Raw genomic sequence first — 14,114 nt, 5'->3', positions numbered from 1 at the left:
AATATCCAAATAATCTCACTGTGTTCGTATTTGCAGACTGAATGTTAAATAAAAAGAACACTCTCCCAGGGACATGGATTTTCATGGATTTGCATATACCAAATAATTACGCCAGTCAGTGGCCAGTATGCACTACCCCCTGGTGCCCCCTCGTGAAGCCGGCACTGATGCTTGGCGAAATCATTACATCAAATATGGATGTAAATATGATTAAATATGAAACTTTAGCAGTTAAATAGATACTAAATACATTATATTTTGTTAAGGCACATGGTATTTTCTGATGAAAGCGTGATTTATGGATGGATAAATTTAAGGCTGATGAAAGTTAATATTTGATGACTTAATTAAAACAATACCAGAGAACTCTGGGCATGTCTATCTAAAAAAGTCCCTAACTTACAGCAGTGTCAAAAATGAGAGATTGTTATAGTATGGGAGTTACAATACCAGGACTTCCAGGTTGTCTGGTATGCCACAGCTTTGGGTCTAAACTTTTCTAAGTTTAAAGGACATTTTTCCTCCCAGCTGTTGTCTGCTAGGCCTATATGTTTTGTCTTCTTCTTCTTCTTCTTCTTCTTCTTCTTCTTCTTTGTGTACATACACACATATATACATACATACATACATAGCCTACATACATACATAGGCTACATACATACATAAAAACTGTTTCAAGCCTTTAATTTGTCGTTATTACTGGGTGGTTTGCATTTTGGGTGTTTTTTTTTTTTTTTTTTACATTTGTGGTCATTGGTACACTGCACAGCTTATTCAAAATTTCATATTTCAGATTGCAGTTGATATATAATGTAATTAACATCTTATGACCACAATGGAAATAAGCCTTCGGGCTTTATTGTGTTTTCATCCTCAGTGATTTTTAATGTATGTAATGACTGCAATGCAGTGTTATATGTGTTCTTTAATCATCAAATAAATTCATTCATTCATTCATTCATGTAGCCTAAGTAGTATTAACACAACTATTGTTATAATACTGGCAATTTACACTTTCAATATCCATGCTGGAGAGATAGCTGCACACCTCAGAGTAACACAGGCCTGAGCACAAACTAGCATCACACAATACATGGGAAGGGATTCATCCATGAAAGATAGCCTATCGGAGAACAAAATAAAGGCAATATATCAGAATACATTACAACATTATTTAACTAGTAACAAAGGAGGGCTGTTTTGTGTGAAGTTTGCACATCTTTTCCCATTGCTCACAATCTGAGGGTTAGAGTTAATGTTTCAATTTAATTTTTCAATTATACTTTACCAATTGAAGAATCAGTGCTTTTCGCGTTCACATGTAGGCAACAAAAACCATCAGAGTTGTGATCCATGTAGTTGAGAATACAAAGCAACTTTTGGGTCTAAAGCAACTTATTTTGAAAGTCTTGCCCGGAAGTCTGGTGTATTATTCTATCCAGCTTGACACCGGTCTGCTCTGTCGGAGTGAAAGTTGCCTCCGCCTGGAAAAGGAGCGGGACCTGATCGGGACTCGCTAGTTTTTCTCCTGCCGGTGTTTCCCCAGATTATTATATTTTGATTTTTAACCGGAGAGATGAGGCGGAAAGAGAAGAGGCTGCTGCAGTTCGCCGGGCTGCTCATAGCGGCTCTTCTTTTCCTCCCCAACGTCGGTCTTTGGTCTTTGTACAGGGACCGAGTGTTTGACAACTCGCCCGACACCGTGGACGGACCGGGCGGCATCCCGGTAATACAGGTAAGGTCGGCTCGTGTAACTAGCGCAGTGTTGCCCAAACTGGGCTCCAGGGACCTCCGGGGGTGCTTGAAAAGGTTCCGTGCGGGTCCTGAGCAAGAGGCAGAGACTTGCAGTGATTTTAGGACGGCGGAGGTGTTGTGAGGCACCTCGTAGCTCTAATGAAATCACTGGAAAGCACAGCGACGACAGGCGTGTTGCTTTTATAAAACGGCCGTAATGCACAATTAAAGAACGCCAATAAATATTTTATTTATCAATCATTATCATTATCACTACTACCACTACTGTTACTACTAAGGTTACTTCTATCACTACTATTACTAATAATAGCCCAATAATTAGCCTGTAATTAAATGTTATTCCTCCATCTAATAGCCTATAGTTATCCAACAGCAGCTTAAAGTGGTTGAAGCAACACAATGATACAGGTGGTGATTTCTGGTTGGCTTATTAATATTTAAATCAACTGTTGCGGTCACAGGTGTGCATTAGGTGTTTTACAACGCTTCAAATGTGACTCAGCCAATCAGAACTGAGGATGGATGTATTTTTTTCTTTTTTTTTTTCTTTCATAGCCTAAAGTTTGATTTCACTACTATTTAATTCACCAGAAGTCAGCAAGAATGACTTAAGGCTAAATATCATAGGTTTCACAAACAATAAGTCCCTACAGGAATATATGATAAAATAATATACAGATAGAAAAAATACAATTAATCATGATCAGGTCCCTCAACTGCAACAAGTGAGCAGTTATTGGGTAGTTGCTGCTGGTGTTGACATGCTGCCTTCACGTGCTCCTCGTTAAGCTCTGACCTTGGAAAAACACTTCACTTTCACTTTCCCAATTCACCAGTTTTGTCGCGTCATTCATGTGTGCTGAACTCTCCAACTGCACCTGAAGGCAGCAACAGTGGCACAAAACACATCTGTCCATCTGCTGCGAGGTCATGCGATGTTATTTGCCAGCTGTTGTGCTGTTATTGGCTAGTTTGTGATGATAGTCTGTCTGATCCAAGCTGCTGTTCAATGTGTTTTGCAGTGGCGTGCCTCATTCTCTCCTATGAAAAGCAGCTATAGTAATCATATTCATAGGGATATTACAGTGACACCATGGGAGATAAAAACGTAAAGTTCAAGAGGGTAAACTCACTAGTGAATACCACAGACACACTGCAAGTCTCTAAAGGAATATTATGGTAATATTCTAAAAGGCAAACTGAATGCACCAGCCTTGATTCATAATCAAAGCCTGAAGCAACTATTTATCCACTCAGAGTGAGCGCAATATGACTATCAAGCATGGAGTTTTGATTTCTCTGAGGGGTTAAATACTGACTGAACGCAACCTAAAGTAAGAACTGCTATTACTAAAGGCATGTCGTTTAGCATGATGATATAATAATATATTATGCACCAACAAATCATTCACTAACAACAACCTGATATGGTTCAGACATGAGCAGCTTGAAGCTCCCCCACTGTGACAGAGACAGAATGGTAATTTACACATTTCCAGTCACCTATAATAGATGCTCCTTGAAACATAGCTTGCTCAATTTCCTCCTGCCTGCTCCAGCAGCTCAGGTTAAGTGGAGGTTAGAGAAGATGAGAGCAATGGATGGAAATAAAAAGAAGCTGCATAGACTGACTACCAAACTGACTGATTTACTGAATGGTTAAGTGACTGACTGACTGACTGACTGACCGGTGAATCTAGCCTAATGGATTGGAACAGGGACTTTGTCACTGGAAGGTCACAGTTCAGGTTTGGACCAGGTGTGGAAAATCTGGGTTGAGAAAGTGAGCGTCGCCCCTCACATGATAACTGCTCTTGAGCAAGGCACTCTACCCCCGACTTTACAGTAGAGCTGCAGAAAATGAAAGTGTGCTCATTCCCTGGATAACAAAAAGGCTTAAAAACAGACAATAATGTGATTCTTTATTGATCGCCATAGGGATTCTCATTTCACTCAAAGGGTCATTAATTGTCTTGTTATTTATTCGGTGTCTTGCTCACTTCAGCGGGACGCTTATCGACGACTTGAACCGGGGTCCTCCAGCTGAAGGGTGGTCTGCCTACTCAATACGCCATGATACTGTGTGGTGACAGTTTTATCCAAAGCACCTTACAGAAAATCACACTCAGTGACAAGAGTCCCTACAACTCAACTAGTAGACGTCTCTCCTTGCAGCTTCCTCCCTTGGTCCAGCCCACTAGGCAGCAGTAACCAGGAACTCTGGGAAACACAGTGTTTACAGGCTGCTTTGTTATGAAATGAGTCCCTGCTTCATTCAAAATTCTGTCAATATTTTGCAAGTGATATGGGTCGCTCTATTCTGACCAAATGTGGGCGGTGCCAGAGGCTCCATTTGCATCTATGTAGTGGTGTTGCACAGCTAGACAGATTTGAACGGGCAATTTTTTTGTTGCTCGTAACATTATGTTCTCCAAGAATCGTTTCTGAGACGTTTATTCCTGTAGATGTAGAGAACTGGGAATCTTTGAATGGCTGGAATCAACTTCTCGTCCATTTTGCACTTGCCAGGTGGAGCTATTGTTCATGAGACAAAAATGACATCGGTAAGGAAACGAGGAAGTGCAGAAATCTGATTGGCTGTTGACGGCAGATGACGGTGAAAGGTTGAGCTGTTAGCCTCAAACTTTTCTTGGCTGACGAGCTCGTTGGGTGTCGACACATCGGCAGTTTCCCATGTCGCTCAGCTCTGTAGGAAATGAATGGACTTCCGGTGGTTTGTTGATTGTGTTGCTTGCAGTGGGAATGCACCGTTACAGTACCACAAATGCACAGGTTTTTTTGCATAGGTGGCTACAGAGGGAATGGAACCCCTAACCCTGGTGGTGTTAGTGCCATGCTCAAACATCTTAGTGAGATACACAGGACCAGTTTGGGTTTTTGAAGGCTGATAACGACTCCAGCGGTCTAGTGTGGTCCGTGCAAGCATGGCAGAAGTGTGGATTCTGATAAAGTGTGGTTGAAAACGTTGTGGCATTCCCCTCTGCAGCCAGACATACCTCAGCTTTTGGAAATAACCAGAGTTCTGGCTCATATGCTAACGTTAGTATTTTGCTGCTCTCTCTGTAACAAAGCAGCCCCTCTGCCTGGGAGGGAGGAGATGTGGAGCCAATCAGAGCCACCCACCAACAGTTGTCATTTTCAAAATCACTGCGTTAGGATTCATGACGCAATTTTGACAAATCCTGAAACCCAGACCCTGAAACAACAACACCCGAGCAGAGATGGCATTTTCAAACAGAAGCACACACACTCTTATTGTAGCCTGGTAAGACCATCCTGATCACGTGACCTCACGTTCTGTTTCGCTCCACGGATCAGTCTGGACTTCCAGCCGCCCACATCGATTTCAGTGGGCGGGAGTACTCGCCTTGACAGACAAACTCCTTCAGCCAATCAGCGAATCCAAATTCAAATCCAGTCGGAAGAACGGCGAAAACGTCTTTTCCGCCGAGAAACTCCACTAGTGCATACTCTCGTTCTTGTTTAATTGTTGTTGTTGAGTCTATTTCTGCAGTAACTGCACTTATGGCTGTGTTTACTCTACTAACGTTAACGTTACCGCTCGTTGCTTCGGGAGACGCCATTACTGTTTTGCCAGCGGCGGCCTGTATTTCACGTCATCAACTACGACGCAGTCCCTGATTGGCCCGGTTACATCATCAACTACGACGCAGTCCCTGATTGGCCCGGTTACGTCATCAACTACGACGCAGTCCCTGATTGGCTCGGTTACGTCATCAACCACGACGCAGTCCCTGATTGGCCCGGTTACATTGGAATTTTAGGAAATCGATGTGGGCGGCTGGAAGTCCAGACTGATCCGTGGAGCGAAACAGAATGTGAGGTCACGTGATCAGGATGGTCTTACCAGGCTACTCTTATTGGCCTATGGACTGATTAAGGTGTTGCTTTCCTTTTAAAGGAATACTGACAAGATTTAAAAAAAAAAATTTGTGCGGGATGCTCCTCACTGTTGTTGTAGCACTGATGATTTGTTTTGCACTTTCCATTGATTTTTATTTTATTTTCCAATTTGGGAGTCCTCAGACTGTTATCCCCATGTGTTACAGTTTGTAAATATTGAAATGAATTGCAATTGGAAAGCAGCTTCCAGGGACTGTATAATGTAGTGCAGATGGTTGATATCACATTTCATTTGTTGACGTAATTAGAGAAAATCTTGCATAGATTGCCTGTAACATCCCTTAAATTTGCAACAACAGCACAATGGCTAATTATAGTAGCATATATCACGATATTCATTACTGAGTTGGATTTTCAGTGTTCATTTGGCAGTGGCAATAGCGATTCACCCCAAATATTCTTGGACTGAAATTACTTATTCTGGTTTAAAGGGGGTTTCTGGACAGCGATTTTTTTTGGAAAGAGATGCCCAAAGTCATTGACTATGCAAAAAGAACTATTTTGCTTGGAAAAAGAAGAACTTGAACATGAAAGTATTATTGTCAGGATAATGTCAGGGCAGCTATTCAGAGTTGAGGATAGCTGTAATTTCCCAGTCTGGCTGCATGCACACCAGAAAGTCGTCTTTACAGCACTCGTCCTTTTTCTCGTAATGCTGAATATAAAACACATACTGTGTTGCATTGTGAAAGAATAGCATACTTTCACTAAGGACTAGTGTCAGAAGTAAAAACAAAAAAAAATTCAAACGCTTCAAATGATTTATCACTCATGTCCCAGCGACATCAGGAGCCATGCCCGGTGCTTCCTCATGCTTCTGTATAGAGCTGCTTTAAAAAGAGGTGACCAGTGGACAAGGAGCTTAAGGTCATAGTTCACCCCAAAATGAGTCTTTAACTACTCACCCCATGTCGAAAATCCAAACACAGAGTGAGTACACTCTGTATATGGTATAGTCAGTGTAGTGAAAACTACAGGCTGAATGAGACCATTTCTTTATTTCATTTAAGGCACCAGTACAGACACTTCTATTGGCACGTTCAACCACTGTCATTAAGGAAAATATAGGAGATAATGAGGTAAATATTGGACATTTGGACCCACACTGCAATTGTTTGGCTTCAAAACGCTCAGATTACGCTGCACAAACTGTTTGGAGAAAGATTGATTGATTGATTGATTGACTTTATTCGATAAATTAAAATACAATGTACAAATGTACATACAGTGCTAAAATTCATCAGGATATCGCAATAAAGTCACATGACTTATTTCCATTGCGGTCCTGAGGTCTAGGCTAGGAGGCAGGGAGGAAAAGGGAGTGACATGTATATGCTACTAATATCCCATTTTTACACGAAAACACCTAATAGAAACATCAATATTATACAATCATGAAAAATAATAAAAAACCACACAAGTTCAGAAACCAGTCCAGACTTAGAACTGTCCTAGAAAAGATGTTTCACTATACTAACTTACTCAGCATCCATTTGTTCAATTGTTTTTTAAAACTGTTCAGAGAATGGGCAGATTTAATTTCATTTGGGATTTTATTCCACCCCCCCCCCCCCCCACACCCGTGTAGAGAAATGTATTTCTCCCTACTTTGCTTTTTAGATTGGGTTGTTTCAGGTTAGATACACTAGCCCTTGTATTCAGGCCATGAGAGTCCCGAACATACTGAAAATACCCGGTAAAATAATTTGGACATAGACCTTGTAAAATCTTACAGACCATAATAAGTTTTAACTGTTGAGTTCTACCTTCAACAGGGAGCCAGTTCAACTCTTTAAAATAGTTTGGGCTAATGTGCGTTCTTGGACTGAGATGAAGGACGACCCTCATTAGTTTGTTCTGAGCTTTTTGAAGCTTATCTTTTGTTCTTTTAGTTATACTCTTTCAAGTTATATTCTTTCAAGTCTCTTCTTAAAACGTACTTTTATCGGAAAGCATTTCCCGATTTTACCTGAGCTGCCTCCTTATTTTACTTGACTTTTATTTCTTTTTAATTTCATGTCTATTATTTAAATTTTTTAATTTTGTGTTTTTACTCCCTTTGTGTTTATAATGTGTCTATTTTTATGGCTTTTAGTTCATTCTAATCTCTCTGTGCTTCTAATGTGTTCTGTTTTTATTGTAAAGCACTTTGTAACCGTGTTTTGAAAGGTGCTATATAAATAAAGTTTATTATATTATTATTATTATACCACTGTACCAGGTTACGCAGGTGTAATCATAGTGGCATTGAACTAATGATGTAGCTAATGTCCTCATGGCTTCCTTATCAAGGAACTTGGATAAAGATGAGATGTTACTAACTTGCTAACTCGCTCTGTGTTCGGTTTTCATCCAAACTTCAATGGAGTTTCGACTGGCATGGAGTTGAGTAGTTAATGATAGAATTTTCATTTCGGGGTGAACTGTCCCTTTAAACCCTTTAATCTGTATCACAGTATGTGTGCTGTCTGTGGCACTTCATTTTTCTTGATAGTCTGGAGACATTTATATTGCAGTGCAGTCTATCAGTAAATTTAATTAATCTGTCACAGCCAGTGGTGACATCACCTGCGAGACACACTGAAACTCGTGAGTCATATTGAAATATTTCAAGACATTTTCAGCTATTTCAACCGGGTCTTTCGCCATTTTTTTTTTTTGGGGGGGGGGGGGGAGCAAGTTACTGGAGGATTCTGCTTGTCTTTTGGTTCTCCTCTGGTTTAGCTCGCCCTAACTCGATCTGATCGGCTCTGATAAAAACCCAAGAAGATAAAGTGTGCTCTTGAAAGGAAAGTTGGCCGAGATTCACGGCCCTGTCACAGAGAAATGAAGATCATATAGGCTTCTGGACGCTGGAGGCTACATTTATGAGCCACACACTGTAGGCTGGATTACTGCACATTCATCATCACTGTGCGTTTTGTCTCCGATGCACGCACACATAACTGACATACACACACACATGCTGTATACACACACACACACAGACTATTTTTTGGCTCGGTAGTAGGTCAGCCAGCAGTCTGGTGTTATTAATGAGTCGAGCTCAAAGTAAACAAGGACGTCTCCTATGTAGAACATCACAGGACAAGGAGAACTCACAGCTGAGAAATATTACAAGAACGTCTTTAATTTCTGTGTCTGTGTCCTCAGATGCTGCATAGACCACCGAACTCCACTTTCACGCTCACAACATCCAGAGTTTCCTGAATAAGTTTAGACCGCTGCTTACTTCCCGTTATTTTTGGTCCGCTGGCTGCCCGGCTGTGATTCATTTCTAACCTGAAGTGCCATTTGTAGTGTGATACAAATGAGAACTTTTCTACACTTTCTGCCTGAAAGATCCTTGAAAGTTTCTGAATAACAGAAAAAATAAGACCTTATACTGACAATGCTTCCCAAGGCCTTGAGATAGTTTGAAATAGCCTCAGAACCGCCAACGACGTGGAAAAAGATGAGTTTCATATAATCTATATATCGTCCCTCCGTAAACCGCGCAAGTGTATTTTAATCCGAAGAGTTTCACCGAATAACACTTTGGAATTCATTCAGTCAAAGTTCTTGATTCTGGTGCCTGAGGACAGTGAATGTGTAAATCCCGGTCTCATGTCTGGAGGCTGAGCTGCAGAGCTGTGAATCCAATTGACCCCCCTGGTCGCCGTCTCCTGTCCTGTTGACTTTGTGACAAACATTAAGGATTAAGAGTTTAGCCTCTGGTTCTGAGAATAATTCATTCTGCTCCCCTGTCATTCACGCCGGGGAGAGAGAGAGAGAGAGAGAGAGAGAGAGAGAACACCGCTGCGGGCTGAGAACATCCTGCTGCGTGACCCGGCACAGCCTCGGTAACAGGGAAAGGTGCAGGGAGGGAAGTTGAAATTGGATGGATTTAGGCCAAGCTTTCTAACTGAAATCGGGGACTGCACCGCGGATGAGAAATGAGGGTAAAAACAGACGGGGAAATTTAGAGCATTTCCTTTTCCATTTTCCATTTTTTTCCCTCTGAATTCTTGCGTTCGTTTTTTGGAGACTGACGTGGCCGGTCTGCTCTGCAGGGTCAGGCACATACCGTGCACCAGGAGGGGGTTTGAATCCAAATCATGACCTTTGAACCACATTATTTCCTGCCATTCTCTATACTGTAATATCTAATGAAGCACATATTTTAAGAAATCATTAAAAGCATTGCAAAATGGGTCCCAGGTCACTGTGTGATTGATAGATGGATAGATAGATAGATAGATAGTTTCTAACAGTGGGAAAGAAGTTGTGCGGTATATCATGATTTAAAATAAGACACATTTTACTAGTACAAATTGAGTGTTTATTTTCCAATATGCAATGCAAATGTATTATTTATTCAGTAAACCTTTGTCACTGTGTCACTTTACTTTGTCCTTGGTTTTTCCCTGACTGCAGTAGTGCTGCATGGTGGATATTGATACTGGAGCACAGGAACAGACAGGAGTAGGGCTGAACGATTTTGAAAAAATATCTAATTGCGATTATTTTGACTGATATTGCAATTGCGATATTAGAGGGAATGATACTTTTTTACATCATTATTCTCATTTTCATTGAAAAACGTATTAAAATGATTATGGTGTGATTTTTGCGGGGATCTGTACCAAACAAAGATGTTTTCTTAAGTCTGTAGAATATGATGTGTAGGCCAGGACATCTCTGCAGCACGACAATATTTCATTTAAAATGGTATTATGACACACATTTCGCCTTTAACAAATATTGCGCCTCCTGAGATTTGAAAATTGCAGTAGGCCGTACTGCGATTTCGATAAAATTTTGATTAATTGTTCAGCCCTAGACAGGAGTCGTTCTGATCAATTAGCAGATGTTTAATGAACAACATGAACACAGTCAGTGATGTCAGTCTCTCTGTACTGAGAGAGAGCTGTGATCTGTATAGTATAGTATCCGTCAGTTACATACATAATAATAATAAACTTTATTTGTATAGCACCTTTCATACAAGAAATGCAGCTCAAAGTGCTTTACAACAGAGAAATTACATGCACCAAGTGCTTCACATAAAACTTGATAATGATAGTGAGAATAAGATAAAGAGGAGAATAGAATAGGAGAAGAGGAGAATAGAATACATAAAATGCATCTTCACATGAAAATAGACATAGAATGAGCATAACATAAAAATATACTGTAAAATAATAATAAAAATAAAGATAAAGTAAAAAAATAGAGTACATAGGATGCATAAAATCAAGTAAAATACAAATTTTAAAAGAAGTGCAGCAGTGCGAAGCAAAGTGAGAGAAAAAAAAAAGAGTTTGAGGCCTGTATTGGGAAAGTCATAGCTAGTTAAAGGCTAAAGTGAAGAGATAAGTTTTTAGCTTTCTTTTAAAAATACATGATAGATAAATGACAAGATGTCTCCATATTCTTGATAGCTGACGTAACAACTGACAGCAGGAACATCAGGCAAATCCTGAAACCAGGTCGACTTTGGTCGACTAACAAGACCACAGTGTAAGTATCGTATTCAATTCTACAGTTCTTTTGTGGTAGAAATAGCTTTTTGACACGGTGAGGATGACTTCCATTAATCCGATGCCGATGTCAGTGAGGGTAAAACACACCTGAGGTGAGGTTGTTGCCGCGCCGCGTTACCAGAATAGGAAATGAGATTTTGCTCCGAACAAGTTCAGCCTCTGGAAAATTAGGAGATTGGAGGTTAGAAGTCAGCCGCAGAGAGAAGTCGAGCAACGCATCGAAGACTCACATGTTGCACTTTATCGACAAGAACTGTGGGAGGCGGGGAGCCGAGAGAGAGAAGGAAACACCGAGACGGGATAAAAGAGGTGTTTGGTTCAGGGTCAGACTTTGTTGGAGAGCGTTTCCTCCCATCGCTCCTCAGACAAGACTGAGGAGAATGAGGGAAAAAAATGCCGAATCTGTCTTTAAAACTGCAATCCAGACATACATGCTGAATTTTCTTTGTTTGAAATAAGAAGAAACATTAGATGAATTAGATTAGATGAAACGTTAATGATCCCAGTGGGGGAAACTTCTGTACCAAGAATACTCTTGTCAGGACAGGAGTTGATGAAAATGATTTTTTCAGTTTCGCTGTCTTGTTGTATCCCTTTAGTTTGTAAGGTAACGCTAGTGGAGGATAGTTGCAGCATAAATGGACGATGGGTGACTTTTTCACGGTTGCCATTAGTGGTGTGCGACATCGGCTGGATTTTATATCACAATACTTTTTTAGATTTTGGAAGGTAATGGTATATATTACGATATAATCTTTTTTCTGGTAATTTGAACCTAGGGCACTTTAACATTTTGTTCATTTAAAGTGATGTTGAACTTTGGTAGTAGCCTGTGTTGTGTAGCTTCCTGGACATGATAAAAGGCCAAAATTGATGATTCTCAACAGTTAATTCTCTGTTATCTGTTGCTACAGTAGAGGAGACTGGAGAATTGTGTTTTCTTCTCTCTCCATTCACTGCCGTTGTCTGGAGGAACAGTCTGAAAATCACTTCTAGCACATAAAGGAACGCCAACAAAGCAGATTCTGACAATATATAAAAAAACTAGTCATTCTGCTGAATTGTGGTTAAGTGAATCTCTTTCTTTATGCTTATTAAACCTTTCAGTTTGAACAAGTGTAACACCGAAATCCGGTCGGAGGAAACTTATGCCGATGGAAAGAAGAAAATATTACATTTACCAATAATTGTAAATAGAAGAAAAAAGTGTGAGACAGGACTTTGACGAAGCAGATTCTGCCAATATATAAAAAACAAGTTTCTCACTGCTCTTTCCTCTCCTTCTCTCCTTCTCCAGCAGGGATTTTTTTTTGTGTCTGTCTTGTAAAACAAAAGTGCGAGCTGTAATAGCAGAAGACAAATGGAACAAAGGATAAATGTGTGTGTGTGTGTGTGTGTGTGTGTTTGAGTGCTCCCTGTGGGCTGTTATGGCTTCACTGAAGTGGATAAAATCAATACACTAATCCCTTTCAGTCTTTTCCCACAAAAGCCTTGTTCAGGGCTTAAAGACCTCCGGCCAGGTGCCGAATTTCTGCCGTATGGACGTTTTAGATTCACAAACTATTCTCGAAAAAATAAATAAATAAAAAAGAAACGCTCCACGTGGGTTTTTGTTTTTGATGCGTTTTAGCCAATCATATTCAGCGAAGCAAAGCAATATTTTACAATTACCAATGGAATGCGAGTAAAGTTTTTTTTTATCCAATGAACAGCAAGCTACTTTCTATCACCATGTAGCACCGATTCCGTAGTGTAGCACAGCTGAAACATGGAAACGAAGTTTATGAAAGCTGGTGGAGATACACGCGTCACTGAGACAGGAGTAAAAACCAAACGGCGACAGGTATGGACTGAATAAACGGGTGGAAACCGTTTGACACTTGGTGCGACAAAGTAAGGAAACCGGGTGCAGAAAGAAAGTGCTCTTTCCACACGAGGTCAGTCCCAGACACAACGCCGCTGTGCTGCACTCCGATATCTGACCACGACAGGTACAGCTGCCGCTCCAGCAGCAAGGACAGACCGGAACGTGATCTGTCTTTCACAATTTACAATCGTCATTCAGCATCAACATGTGGCTTTGCTTTGGCTGTTCTCTACAGAGCTCCCTAGGGGTCACCTGGTAAGAAAAAAAATAATTGATGTGGAAATCCATACGGGCACCGATTGGTAAACCACGCACGGCTCCATGCGCACGGTTTTTAGTAAACCGTGCCCTCCAATTAGTAATCAGTGTATTTGTAATGTGTAATATGTACATTGATGACGTCAAACAGGGACACCACAGCGGCCCACAGAGTTGCATATACACAATTTAATTAACATGCTTTTTCTACAAGCATGATTTATAGGGAGTAAATGGGTTTCATATTGTCACCAAAACACACATCGGATCATAAATTAAACATTACAATGGTTATGGTTCACATATGGTCTAGGTGCCTAATGGCTATTACAGCTCACTATATGTATGCCAAGTGGTGTGTAATGGCTCTGGCTCACTGTATATAGGCCTAAAAGTCCCTCTTTGATGTTATCAGCGTAGATATTACAAATCTGTGTGCATGGTTTACTAATCCGTGGGCACGGTTTAAGAGAAAATTGTAAGAAAACCGTGCCGACTGATTTCCCGTCTTTTTTTTGTACCAGGTGACCCCTGAGGGCCTCCACAGTTATCCTTATAGGTTTATAGATTAATAATGATGTTGAATATTCATTCATTCAGCACAGAAATGTGTCAAAATTGGACTAGTTTTATAGAGAAATAGAGAAATGAATAGTGCAATGGTGCAGTGTGCCCCCCGGTCAGTCAGGAACATTTCAGGCTCACAATGGTTTTTTGCTTTAAGCCCTGCTTGTTAGACACATTAGCAATGGATATTTGTCTAA

General features: G+C 40.6%; 1 protein-coding gene across 2 annotated transcripts in view; it reads left to right on the top strand.

Moving 5' to 3' along the window:
- Nucleotides 1–1,576: 1,576 nt before the first annotated feature.
- The window catches only part of LOC139915640 (polypeptide N-acetylgalactosaminyltransferase 10-like), a 101,753-nt gene continuing 89,215 nt past the window's right edge, over nucleotides 1,577–14,114 (top strand). The window contains exons 1-3 of one of the 2 annotated variants that reach the window (XM_078286892.1): nucleotides 1,577–1,735; nucleotides 3,474–3,480; nucleotides 13,951–13,976. In XM_078286892.1, the coding sequence (XP_078143018.1) occupies nucleotides 1,577–1,735; nucleotides 3,474–3,480; nucleotides 13,951–13,976 (192 nt within the window). The remainder of the gene's footprint in view (nucleotides 1,736–3,473; nucleotides 3,481–13,950; nucleotides 13,977–14,114) is intronic. The other variant, XM_071904308.2, reaches the window with a different exon arrangement.

This window comes from Centroberyx gerrardi, chromosome 11 (genome assembly GCF_048128805.1).
Source record: "Centroberyx gerrardi isolate f3 chromosome 11, fCenGer3.hap1.cur.20231027, whole genome shotgun sequence".
NCBI classification, from domain to species: Eukaryota; Metazoa; Chordata; class Actinopteri; order Beryciformes; family Berycidae; genus Centroberyx; species Centroberyx gerrardi.
The sequence above is the reverse complement of the archived record's forward strand: the minus strand, read 5'-3'. Positions and strand labels throughout refer to the sequence as shown.